The 14,317-nt window shown below is 42.1% G+C and overlaps 1 protein-coding gene across 4 annotated transcripts in view; it reads left to right on the top strand.

The window, feature by feature from the left end:
- Positions 1 to 14,317, top strand: part of MGLL (monoglyceride lipase) — a 136,351-nt gene that overhangs the window by 93,089 nt on the left and 28,945 nt on the right. For all 4 annotated transcript variants that reach the window (XM_042448201.1, XM_042448199.1, XM_042448202.1 and 1 more), the window contains exon 4: positions 10,493 to 10,629. In XM_042448201.1, the coding sequence (XP_042304135.1) occupies positions 10,493 to 10,629 (137 nt within the window). The remainder of the gene's footprint in view (positions 1 to 10,492; positions 10,630 to 14,317) is intronic.

Raw genomic sequence — 14,317 nt, 5'->3', positions numbered from 1 at the left:
CCAGAAGCGCCTGGTACCAACTTCGGTTGATACACCAACTGCTTCCCTACCTGGACCGTAAGGACCTTGAAGCAGTGGCACTCACACTGGTAATCTCTCGTCTTGATTTCTGTTATGCACTCTACATGGGGCTACCTTTGCATCAAGTTTGGAAACTTCAACTGGTGCAAAATGCAGCAGCCTGATTGGTTACCAGAACACCTAGGTCAGACCACATAACACCAGTTCTAAAATCCCTTCACTGGCTGCCGATTAGTTTCTGGGGTCAATACACAGTGTTGGTTATTACCTTGAACGCCCTACATGGCTTGTGCCCGAGTTACTTGAAGGGACGTCTCTCCCTACACAATCTTCTCCACACTCTCAGAACAACTGGGAAGAATCTATTGGATTGTCCAAAGACTAGACTAAGGTCTACTTCCCACAGGGCATCCACTGCTATGGCTCCCAAACTGTGGAATGCCTTGCCGGAGGAGATCCGTCTTATTATCACCTTAGATGCCTTCCAGAAGGAACTCAAGATGGATCTCTTCTGGCGAGCCTATCCCCCTGACCTGCTAAAATAGCTTTAAGATGACACTTCATCAGGAACATGTATGGGAAATTAGATGTTGATATTGTACCTGTATAGGGTTATTGATGTGTTTTTAAGATTTTATGATATGAGAATGTATTTTAACTAACTGTAATTTTACATTTGTTGCTGTACTACCACCTTGATCCACAGGGAGAGGTGGGATATATATAAATAAAAACTATTATTATTATTATTATTATTATTATTATTATTATTACTAACCAATGTTCACCAGAATCCCAGTCTGCATGCTGGGAATAACCTGTATACTACATGTGTAAAAGCCACTGTGTGGATTCCTTGCCACATGGGGATGAGGCTGAGTCCCCTGCTCCCAGTTAGGTATGACTAATGCTGCCTTCACCCTAAAAGTCCCATAAGGGGATCCCGTACTAAATATGACAGGTTCATAAACCTCATCTGCCCTGAACTGGATCTCTCCCATACAAAACTGCCAAAATTGAGACAGAAGACTAAACCGTAAATATGAGTTAAATCACATAAAGGGAGACTGGAACTTGACTGAGGCTGGGGTGAGCATACTCCTCAGGCAGATCTGAGTGAAGCCTGCAGGTATGCTTGGAAGAGCCTGTTTTTCAACCATCTATGCCAACTCTGGTTGGTTTTCTGACTATAGCAGCCAGGCTGTGAAAACTGCATGGGATCATAGTATCATGGAATCATAGAGTTGGAAGAGACCACAAGGACCATGCAGGAAATCACAAGCAAAGCATCCCCGCCGGATGGCCATCCAGCCTCTGTTTAAAAACCTCCAAAGAAGGAGACTCCACCACACTCAGAAGGAATGTGGAATCTCTTTTCCTGTAGCTTGCATCCATTGTTCTGTGTTCTAGGCTCTGGAGCAGCAGAAAATAAGCTTGCTCCATCCTCAGTGTGACACCCCTTCAAATACTCAACAGGGCTGTCATATCACCCCTTAACTGTCTCTTCTCTGGGCTAAAAATTTCCAGCTCCTTAAGTCCTCATAAGACATAGTTTCCAGACCCTTGACCATTTTGGTCTCCCTCCTCTGGACACGCTCCAGTTTGTCTTTAAAGAAAAAACAAAAAACCTTTATTCAAAATATATCATACAAAATCTTGCAATCATAAAACAATGGTATAAAAAAGTTTCATGTCATTAAAAAAACTTTCCTTATTAAAGTTTTACACAATTCAATTCATTTAAAATAAATCTGACCATAAAGAACAGTGATTAGATGGAGGAGAACCGGATGTAAAATTTGTATTAATATAATCTATAAGAGGAGACCATTTTTCCTGAACAGGTCTTTGATTTTGTTGTTATGAGTTATATTTCATATTATATGTTAATTTCTTCATAAGCCATTGATCCCAAACTCTTTTCTACCAGCTATCCAGGGATACAAGACTCATTTTCCAATTATTAGCCACTTCTAGACAAGCTGCTGTCAGCAAAAAAGATTAAAAAACTAGATTAACCAGATATTCCTGTACTTCCTCTTTACTTATTATGTGCTGCATTTCTCCTGTTGTGTCCTTTGCTCCAATTTCCTTAGATTGAGTACCCTTTTCCTTTTCTGAGAAGACTGAGGCAAAGAAGGTGTTGAGTAGTTCTGCTTTGTCTCTGTCCCCTGTTGGCATTTCTCCATCTTCTCCATGTAGTGGCCCTATCATTTCTTTTTTCTTCTTTTTGCTATGGACAAACAGTTGTGGCTAGTGAGCACAAATATGTACCAGTCTGTGGTACACAACAGGGGAGATTGCTTGTGCCCCACATCAGATAGCATGAAAATACTGCTTTGTCCCAGAAATGCATACTGCCTTGCAAAGAGATAAACAGAATTTTTCTTAAAATTATTCATTTAGGGCCATGAACATTCCTTTGTTTCATTGTCTTTACCACCACACGGCAAACTGAGTCACTGATAGTCTAGCTTAATCAATAGAAAACTAAGCCTCAGCGGGGGAGGGGGGATTTACCCAAGGCTACATAGTGTGGCCAAATTCTGAGGGACTATTTACCAATGGAAGTTCATTACTTGGTTTCTCTTCACTTGATGATTGGTAGCTAAAAGTATAAAAATGGTCTGAAGATTCATCACCCACCAACCACAGCCATATCCATGGTGTTCGCTATATTTATTCATTCAATCCAGTTGTTTATACCCTCCTTTCAGAATACAGTATAAATCATTCCAGGGTAGCCGATAAATAACATCAAAATATATACATAAAATCACAATGAATGATAATAACATATAAAAAGCCACCAAGTTCCTTTCCACAGGGCAGATAGTAGTAGATGGGTCTATGTAGAGTAAGGGGAGTCTAGCTGGAACAGGAATAGACACCAAACATTTTTGTCTACCTCCCTCCTTCTGTTTCTCCTGGGGTAGGCAATATCTTTGGGGTAAAGAGGGAATGTCCAGCTGGTGGCCCCTGCTGCTCTTCTTGTTTGCCTCCTCATTCTGGACCTTATCATACTAGATGAGTCCCACTCAGAAGCGGGATTTAAAAGTAGAAAAACCCCGCAAATACAGGATGTTTTCAGACGTGTTTGCACCAAACAGCAATAAAGCGAACTGAAAGTCAACAAAAACTGCAACTTTTTACTTTCAGGAACTTCCCGAAAGTAAAAAGGTGCCGTTTTTTGTCAATTTTCCATTTGCTTTATTTTCACACTATTGTTGTTTGGTGCAAACGCGTCTGAAAAACACCCTGCATTTGCGGGGGTATTATTATTATTATTATTATTATTATTATTATTATTATTATTATTATTATTATTAAGCTTTATTTATATAGCACTGTAAATTTACACAGCACTGTACATACAATCTTTTAATTAGACAGTTCCCTGCCCTCAGGCTTACAATCTAAGAAGACATGACACAAAAGGAGAAGGGAATGGTTGTGGGGAAGGGGATGAGGTCCTGGAGTTCATCTCTCCCTCTGAGGCCTGGACCAAGGCAGATGGACAGATGGAGGGCTCTGTTTCTTAAGGATAGGCCTGATGGCATTGGGGAGGCCTGATGGCATTGGCGCACCCTCTCTTCCCCTCAGAGGCCAGGATGGAGTTAGATGCCTTCTGGGAAGGGCTCAGTTCCTTTAGGGAGGCCTGATGGCGTTGGCCCACCCTCTCTTCCCCTCAGAGACCAGGATGGAGTTAGATGCCTTCTGGGAAGGGCTCAGTTCTAAAATCAGCTACTTCTAAAATCCCATTTCTGAATGGGATTCGTCTAGTCACTTTAGACTCTAGTGTGATAAGATGCCTTGTTCTGATATTATCCCCACAGGGCAGTGGATGGCAGATACCCCTGTTGGTTTGTGAGTCACTAGTCACTCTAGACTCTAGTGTGATAAGGTCCCTTGTCTTGATATTATCCCCACAGGGCGGTGGATAGAAGATACCCCTATTGGTTTGTGAGGGGCCAGTCTAGGCGGAGCGGGCTCTGTTATATCAGTGCTAGTCCAGTCTCAGATTCAAAGCCTGGTTCTTTTAGCTTCTAGCTTTATCCCGTGATATGGATTTATTCTGCTATAATTGTCATCCTGAGATAACTGTTACTGTATACATAGGGAGTAGCCCAGTTAAGGCATTCTGATTCTCATGGAGCATACAGACAAGGCTTTTATGGTATGCTGGTCCTCTTATCTCAAGCATGGCATTTTATGATGAATCCAAATAAGTTGTCTGTTTGTAAGCCACCCAGCTTTTCACACTACTGCATACCACAAGGAGAGAAAATTGCAGTAGCTTCACAGTGTCCTTTGATTGTAGTGCTAGAAAGAGTCCACTGGAAGCAACCTTACTTTACACTAACACACAAGGAAGGAGAGCATGCCAGTTCTGCCCCACCAATATCTTCTACAGTGCACATGGCGACTCCACACTTAGACAAGGCTGTGTGCTGTGCCATCAAGAAGGTACTGAAAGCAGACTAGGGGCAGGGAGGGAGACTAACAGTCTAGTGTGCAGGTTTTTACTCTCCCTTGTCACACTGCAGTATAGCTGAGTTTCAGAACATCTAAATGGGCTCATGTTTCAGCCATACCTCCTTGCTGTGTAGCTTGGTTTTTTTCACATTAGAAGCGACTTCTGTACCAGAATTATTTAGGTTTTGACTTAAAACATACTGTAGTGGTTTGAGCATTGGACTATGACTCTGGAGACTAAGAAGTCATACTCTCTCAGCCTCAGAGGATGGCAATGGCACAAACAGACACACACACTCACACTGACGAAACATGCCAAGAACCCCCTGTAATAGTTTCGCTTTAGAGTCGTCTTAAGTCGGAAACAACTTGAAGGCACACAATAACAACAACAACCCTGGGGTTTTCTTGGCAAGTTTCTTCAGACTGGGTTTGCCATTGCCATCCTCTAAGACTGAGAGAGTGTGACTTGCCCAAGGTCACTTAGCAGGTTTTTGAACTCTGTTCTCCAGAATCCTAGTCCAGTGCTCAAACCACTACACCACACTGGTCTCCTTGATATGAAATACCTTCAGATATTTAAACATGGCTATCATGTCACCTTTTAACCCTTTTCCCCCCAGGCTAAATTTACCAATCTCCCTAAGATTTGCCTCATATGCCATGGTTTTGAAGCAGTGTCTTGAAAAAAAAAACTCAGCTTTTGCCTGAGATTATTTTTTAATTTATCTCAACTTCTGATTGACCTCTTAAGTGAGGAAAAGCTTGACAAATGGAGTTGAGTCTAGGACTTTGTTTGCTTTAAGAACATAGGCCAAAAACGCCGCCCCTTTGTGCGCCGCATTGGGGCCACGGCAACTGCACACTGTGGCCCTGATCTGGCCTTTTCCCAGCACAAAAAAAGAGCAGCAGAAAGCCACTCCTTTTAGTGCTGGGGAAAGGGCACCCCTTTTGCCACTGCCACGCTCTTCTCCACTCCTGCGGCAAATGGCATCTGGTCACTGTGCTGCAGGAGCGTTCCCACGCTGCCCACCATCTGGGCGGGCGGGCAGTGTGGGGGCGGAGTTGTGGCAGGCAGCATGCAGTTGCCACGCCCCCAGCAATCCCCCCCCAAAACCAACTCTTATTGCCAGTCTGTTCTGCCCCTTAGATTAGTTTTATTTAATTGCCTCCACCTCACTCCACCAGTATCTTAAGAACAGTAATTAAGTGTACTGGTAATTGTTTGCTGTCAGAAATTTGTTAACCACCTATACTGGAAAGCAACATTCAGGGAGGAATGTTGGTTAAACTTGTTTATCCTTCTAGCCTGGATATGCTTGAAATGTGGCTAATCTAACTCAATTCATTTTGTTAATAGGCCTTAAAAAGTTAAAATATGCTAACATATGCACTGCAGATATTCTGTGTAGTGTGTGGAATGAGAGGGACAAAATTCAAGTGTACATCTACATCACATGCCTCATGCAAGAGCACATTTGAATATGAACAGCACAGCTGGATTAAAAGCCAGCACTGTGTATAGTTTGTGAATGGAAATAATCTACATCACTGGAGAAATGTAAATACTAAAAGGGAAGGAGTGTTGCTTCTTTTAAATCCTTTTTTAAGGGGGAGAGACATTATGTATATATTGGGGTATTTTAATCTTTGTACGCCGCTTTGATTGTCTCAACAAAAAGTGGGATAGAAATAAAAGTTTTATTATTTATTATTATAAATCGTTATCCCTATTATTAAAGGGAGTGATGAGAGGTAAAATTAAAGTGGCTGAATTTGTTATGAAATGGAACAATGTTGTCAAGTGTGGCAGTAGAAGGCTCATTATTTGTTATATATAATTAAACTAAGCGGGAGAAAAAACAGTAGCAATTATCTCTTTTCTTGAGAATAATCTCATAGGAACAGAGAGCTGAGATTTTGGGTCCCACAAATTCTAGTCAAAGTAGATGAAAGTCTATAGCCACTGCATACCAAATTGGAGATTATTGTTGTAACAGTCCCTTCTGAGCTGAAAGATGCTGAAATTAGATTGAAATCATCACTTACAAAGCAGTCAACAGTTTCTTCTTTGGCATTAGGCTGCAAAATGTGTCAGAAAGACCTCACAATCACAGCTTCATATTTCTGAGAGATCATTTTAGGTGTTGAATTTTGCTCTGTTTTTTTTTTTCCTTAAAAGACCATGATCACACAGCAATCAACAGCACTGTGTTTAACTGAGAACTTCTGGAAAATGGTCTCAGTTATTTCAAAAAATGTATAAGCATGCAGATATTTTTAGGAAGAAAGTTGATCATAGATTTCAGAGTAAGAAATCTATGGAATTTGAGAGCTTCAGTGACAATGGAGGTTGTACCAAGTAAAAGCTATGAGCTCCAAACCCATACTATTAGAAAACCCATAGACCTGCCACCATCAATGTGGTGTCCCCCAGGTATGTCATGCTACAAGTCCACCATGCCCAGCTAGTATGGCCAGTTATGGTATTGGCTGGGGGTGGTAACTGTAGTTGAATACTGTATATACAGAGGGCACCATAATGAGGAGGTCTGAGTTAAAAATGATAGCAGCAGTGACAAACTAGTTGGCCCCAAAGTTACCTGTGATGAATAAGAAGAGCCTTCAGGTAATGAGCTAGGACAGTAGTCCCCTAACCTTTTCAGGCTGCCACCCCCTTTTCTCTTCAGTGACAACCCTAGTCTTTCCAATACCTATTTCTTGATATTAGATCTTTTGTTCTACAGCAAATTTAAAACAACCAATCTTAGGTTGCTGCTCTCTTTGCATCCAGTCACCTTGAGAATCATAGAATCATAGAGTTGGAAGAGAGCAGCAGCCAAGCAGACTGAGAAGCTTCTCTCCCGTGCCAGCCTTGCAGCAAAGACAAGAAGCGCTGCTTGACTAGCTGCACAGTCGTTGCTCTCTTTGCACTAAGTCACCCTGGGAGCAGCAACCAAGAAGCTGGCTAAATAGTGATCAAGAAACCCCTTGCCCATGTTGGCCTTGTGAAAAACACCAGTGCGGGCAGGAAGCTTCTCAGTTGTTGCTCAGGCAGCTGCTCAGTTGCTGCTCCCAAGGTGACCAGGTGCAAAGAGAGAAGCTTCCTCCCGGTGAGGAAGGACTCTCAATCCTTTGTCAGGGCAGAGGGAGCACAACCAGTGTCTGTATAGGGGGTTTGCAGAGGTCACGTGCTCTGGAGTGGAGGCAGGCTTGGATGGAGAAAGGGAGATATTTTAACTACAGAAGTCACTCCAAGGCAAAGGACTGTTTCCAGTAATGAACCCCAGGAACTCCTCCCTCTCCTTCCCCAGAGACATGGCTTCTCCACACAGCCTCAAATGTCCCCCCTCTCCAAATATTCTTCTGTTACTTCTTCTCTCAGCCTGTCCATTGAAAGAAAGCAGGAGCTGCAGTGTAGCTCCAACCTGCCAGCCAAGTCCTGAAAAAGCTCACAAAGCTTAAGCAGGACCTCAAATATGAAAGCTCCTTTTTGCTGTTACTTCTTCCCCACTACTATGTGCTCTGACCCCTTGGTCTAGTCAGCAAGTCTGTCCCAAAATGGCACATCTCCAAGCCACAGAAGCAACACCCTGAACCCAAGCCTCGCAGAGAATGGAAGAAACCACCACACACAGTGACCAGTGAGGCTGCATAATAGTTTTAATGGACCCTGAAATGAAGTTTCATGCAACCATCTTCCCCACCATGATCTTAAAGGCTGCTGGTTCCCCTTGTCTTTCTTGTGCACCAATACTTTGACTTAACCACTCCCTGCCACCCCTGCCCCTGTCCTCTTTCCCCTTCATCGCCCCCCTGCTTGCCCTCTTTTCCCCTTACTGTTCCCCTATTTCTTTTCACTTTCCTGGGGCATGGGGGCATACCATCTACTTTAAGAATCATGGAGCTAGAAGATCTTAGCAAAAACTGGGTCTTACACCTTCAGGCTCAAAACCACTAGTGTAAGTACATTTCTGCAGAAAGTCTAAAAATTCCTATGGAACTATTAACAAGACTGCCATATTCATGTATAGAACAGTTATTGTGGAATGCTGATATATTATGTGGTCAGTTGGTTTCTGAAACATTTTGTTTGCTCAGTTATGATGACCCAGAATCCACAAAGTGTAATTGCCTACTTGCTGCATTTTTGTGATTTCCCTCTGTTCCATTTTTTTAAAAACTCCAAGATAGATAGATAGATAGATAGATAGATAGATAGATAGATAGAGATAACATGCTATCTGTTCCTTGCTCCTTAAGTAGAGTACCCAGCAAAGCATTGCATTTTTGATGAGTGGAGAGGCAGAGTACATTTGTTGTAGCTCATGTTGTTTTGTTGTTGTTTTTAACATGTCATTTCTAAATTTGTTAAAATATACCTATTCCCTCCCCATCCCCCAGCACCTTTATTTCTGTTTCTGCAATGATATGTAAAATGGTCTAAAGAGCATAAATTAATGTTAGTAATTTGCTGCATCCATTGGCATTTTTTTAGTTATAATTAGGCTGAAAATGCTTGAATTGAAGAAGCCCTTGTTGAATTTGCATGAGTGAATCTAGATAAAAATCTATAATACAGGCAAGAGAAGTACTTGACAAATTGTTCCCAACTAGTGGTGACAAGAATCTCTGAGTACCCTGAATTCATTCCCTCTTCCCAGCTTGGCCATTGAGCATTTTTCCCATTGGGAAACAGAGCTGCAATGATTACAGAGCTGTAATTTTGGCTCCATAATATGGCACTGGGCCACTTCTTCAGACTGATTTATCATCAGTGCCTGTTCCTGTTCTCTGGTTCAGTTTCTTAAGGGATAATTATGAATTTCAATGGCTTGATGAAGTAAACAGACCTTTACTGGCAATAGATAAGAAAAGAGGGGCTAATCGTTACTTTTCTCCCTTATTTGTTTTTAACCATATTCCTATAATCTGTTCTCAGTCCTTATTCTGACTGAGAACATAAGAAGACCCCCTACTAGTTAAAAACGACCCCCCATCTAGTGGTCTGAGCATTGGACTAGGACTCTGGAGACCAAGATTTGAATTCCCACCTTGCCATGGAAAACCCACAAAGGGGCTGTGCAGCCATTTCTTTCATGCTCTCATTTTGGATCAAAACATGGCCTTTTCATCCATCCCTGTACAATCAGCATCTCTTTTCAAGATGAATGTTTTGGATACTTGGAGTACAACATTTAGAACCAATGATTTGTGCATAATTCCCAGAAAATAGGCAGTTCTTTTGTGCATGTGTATCTATGTTAAAGAATTTGTGCAATCATGATAACTGACAGACATTCTGACAAATTGTCATTCAGCCAGTCCATTCTCTATACTGTATCTCTGGAAAGACACATCTCAGTCCAATAAGGGAGAGACATTCCTGGGAATAGGTTTGTAGACATGGTTATCACCTTGGTTTTGTTGGGAACAGGACTGAATCCAAATCTCTAATATTCCTTCCTAAAGTTATTCAGTGTTGGTAAATCTAGTTAATTCGGCCAGAGTGTGCTGTAAGACTGTTTGCATGTAGCAGCCATCTTTGAATCATCCTTTTGCTTACAGTTTCATATAATCACTGTTTGCTTGGGAGGTATTATACGTTATTCTAGACACCAGATTCATATATTGATAATGCATAGAGTTTGTTTGTGCTTGCAACTAGAGCATATCAAATTTATCATCATTGCTGCATCTGCACTGCAGAAATAATGTAGTTTGACCACTTTAACTGCCATGGCTCAATGCTATGGAGTCTATAGTTTGTTGTGGCACCAGCGTTCTCTGACAGAGAAGGCTAAATATCTTACAAAACTACAAATCCCAAAATTCCACAGCATTGAACCATGGCAGTCAAACTGCTTTATTTCTGCCATGCTGACAAGGTCCAGTTCTTCTGTTGAATTTCAAATGTAATTCTGCTAGAGCATCTTTACATTAAAAGTATTAATTTTTTTGATGTAGCAGGTCACTTTTCCTTTCCCCTTCACAGTTGGCCATGGGCAGAGTGAAGGAGACCGTATGGTTGTGTCAGATTTCCATGTGTTTGTCAGAGACTGCTTGCAGCACATTGACCTAATGAAGAAAGATCACCCAGGCCTTCCTGTGTTTCTTCTAGGGCACTCTATGGTAAGCACACTGCACTATCTCTACTTAATGTAATCTTGGCCTCCAATGCATTACTAGAGGCAAGGCTGTTTTGTCACTGTGGCCTTCTCTTTCTCTGTACCGGATTCCTTTTCCTTTTATTTTATTTTTTCACATACATGGATATTAAAAGCAGGGCTTGATTACCGGAGTTATTTGTGAGCAGGCATAGTCATGTGGAATGAAATAGTACACACCACATACACACAGGTACATGCATATCAACCACCTCAGTGCTTATTATTCCTTGGTCATCAAAGAGCTATAAAATTGTAACTTCCAGAAATATAAGAAGGAGGTAATACACAGATTGGATTTGGGATGTTGTGATGTCCTATAGAGCTAATAATTGTTAAACAACAACTTTCATAATCTCTAACCATTGTCTGTATTGGTTGTGTCTTATGGAAAGCTCAGTCCAACAACTAGAGGACAACGTTACTGACAACTGAGGAATCCTGTCTTATGCTTACAAACACACCACTACACAGGTTGAGTTACCTTTTACTGATGTCACTCTAAAACCTTTTCTCCTGATTAGTTGTCTTAGTGTGAGAATGGAGAGCCAATTTGCCTTGTCTGAATTGTAGAATGTTATGGAAGGTGAGGCTGAGCACATCACCTTGTTAAGCTCTTGCAGTAAGAAACAATGAGAGTTGAAGAGAAGTAGAACTTTGATAACTAACCACAATATGGAGGAAACAAATATATGCCTGTAATACAAATTAAGATCTAAATCCTGTTGTTAGTCTTAACTAGAGTACAGCCATTGAAACAGTGGATTTTATCTATGGGATGAATCACAATTCAACAATTGATTGAATGTGTCTGCTCTCACACAATGCACTGGATATTGATAATTGTCATGCTTGTTCCTCTGTGTGTGTTTTAATGATATATACCCATGTTGGTGAACCTGTGGCACACATGCCAGAAGTGGCACACAACACCATTTCACCCAGCAGGGAGAAGGCATTATTTCTGCCTTCAGCTGTCTGTTGGAGACAGTTGGAGGCCAGGAAAAGTGTGAGGGGAGAAGGAGCCAAAAGTGTGACCTCTCAGAGCCAGCTGAGGGCAAGAAAAAGGGGGGGGGGGGGGGGGAGAAGGAACCACAAGTGTGCGCCCACTGCTCCACTTCCCGGACTTTCCTGGCCTTTAGCTGTCTCCCAGAGACAGTTGGGGGCCGGGAAAAGCACAAGAGAAGAAGGAGCCATAGGCATGCTCCTGTGGCTCCTCCTTCCAGATCTTTCATGGTCTTTGGAGATAGCTGGAGGCTGGAAAGGGCGCAGGGAGAGAGGTTCTGCCCCAGTAGCGCCAACCCCAGAGGATGGAATTCCCACCCCTGGCACCAGGTAACATGCGGTGCCGTAAAAATTCTTAGTTGGGGCACACAGCCCCAGAAAGGTTGGCCATCACTAATATATACTGTATTTTAATCTGGTTTTAATTGTTTAATTTTTTTCCATTGTGTTTTGACTATTGCATTTTGTGGATTTTTTAATTATTGTAAATCAGTTTGAGTCCCAATCTGGGGAGAAGGTGGGATTGTGTGTGTGTGTGTGTTTGTGTGTGTGTGTGTTTGCTATACCAACCAAGTCCTTAAGTTCAGCTCAGGACTCCAATAGAAATAATAACAAGAGGAGACTAGCAAGCTTTCCAGAAGGTTATTGTTTTTATTTATTTATTTATTTATCACTGTAGATTTGCACAGCGCTGTACATAAAACAATAACTATAAAAGAGTAAACCTGCCTATGGCGTACAATCTAAGAAGGTAGTGTGCTTAATGACAGAGTACCTCTAGCAGAAGTTTTTTAGCCTTGTTTCACTTCCTTTAATCAATTTCTCATACAGTGATTTTATGAAGGTCTATTCAAACATGTCATCCCTTGTTCAGTGAAATTTACTGGCAAAAACATGTGCATAGAATTTCAGCCTTCATCTGTTTAGATGTGGATCCACTATAGTTTACCTTGTCTGTTAAAGCAGTGTTGTTGGTTAAATAATAAAAATAATAATGCCCTCTAGATCCATGCCCTTCTTGGTTGATTGTTCAGGGAGGAGATGCAATGAAAACACCGCTACATCTTATTATTAATGCATCTCTCTGGGAGGGTATATTTCCAACTGCCTTGAAGCAGGCAATAGTAAAACCGATTTTGAAAAAAACCTCCCTTGATCCCCTGTTGAGAAACAATTATAGACCAGTATCCCTTTTACCATTCTTGGGCAAGGTGACTGAGAGGGCGGTTGCCTCCCAACCCCAAGCTGTCTTGGAGGAAACCAATTATCTAGACCCATTTCAAACTGGCTTCAGGGCAGGATACGGAGTTGAGACTGCTATGGTCGCCTTAGTCAATGATCTTCGTCTGGGCATTGACAGGGGAGACGTGACCTTGTTCGTGCTCTTGGACATCTCAGTGGCTTTCGATACCATCGACCATGGTATCCTTCTGGAACGCCTGAGGGATTTAGGTATCGGAGGCACTGCACTCCAGTGGTTCTGATCCTATCTCTCGGGAAGGTTCCAGATGGTGAGGCTGAGGGATTCTTGCTACCGTAAAAGGGAGCTAACATCAGGTGTCCCACAGGGCACCATTTTATCCCCCATGCTGTTTAACATTTACATGAAACCGCTGGGACAGATCATCTAGAAACATGGAGCATGGTGTTATCAGTACGCTGATGACACCCAGATCTATCTCTCCATGCCTCCGACTGATACAGTGACTAAGGAAGGCATCTCTCCTCTGAATGCCTGCCTGGAGTCAGTAATGGGCTGGATGAGGGAAAACAAACTCAAGCTGAATCCAGAGAAAACAGAGGTACTTGTGATAGGTACCCCAAGTCCAGGCAGGGAAATTTGTCATCCTGTCCTAGATGGGGTTACGCTCCCCCTAAAGGACAAAGTTCGCAGTCTGGGAGTACTCTTGGATTCATCCCTACATTTGTCATCACAGGTGGACATGATGGCCAAGAGTGCTTAGTACCAACTCCGGCTGATACGCCAGCTGTGTCCCTGTTTGGACCGAAAGGACCTTGAAATAGTAGTACACGCACTGATAACCTCTCGTTTAGATTTCTGCAATGCGCTCTACATGGGGCTACCTTTGTACCAGGTTCGGAAGCTTCAGTTAGTTCAAAATGCTGCAGCCAGGCTGGTCGCTGGAACATCCAAGGCAGACCATATAACCCCGGTATTAAAATCTCTTCACTGGCTGCCCATCAGCTTCCGGGCTCAATACAAAGTGTTGGTTATTACCTATAAAGCCCTACATGGCTTGGGCCTGAGCTACTTGAAGGAGCGCCTCCTCCCACACAATCCGCCCCGCACTCTCAGAACATCAGGAAAACATCTATTAGAATGTCCGAGAGTGAGATTGTCAATAATTCACAAGAGATCATATACATCGACAGCACCAACTCTCAGGAACAATGTTCCTTACGAAATTTGAGTCTGCCCTACTTTGGATGCCTTCAAGAAGGCTCTGAAGACACACACACACACACACACACACACACACACACACACACACACACACACACATATATATATATATATATATATATAAACTGAATATAATTATATTCTTGATGTACACCGCTTTGATCACTGGAAAAGCGGTATATAAATAAAGTTTTATTATTAATAATAAAAAATTATTTATATT

The sequence above is a fragment of the Sceloporus undulatus genome, chromosome 2, assembly GCF_019175285.1.
Source record: "Sceloporus undulatus isolate JIND9_A2432 ecotype Alabama chromosome 2, SceUnd_v1.1, whole genome shotgun sequence".
Classification (NCBI taxonomy): domain Eukaryota; kingdom Metazoa; phylum Chordata; class Lepidosauria; order Squamata; family Phrynosomatidae; genus Sceloporus; species Sceloporus undulatus.
This window is presented reverse-complemented; position numbering and strand designations above follow the sequence as displayed.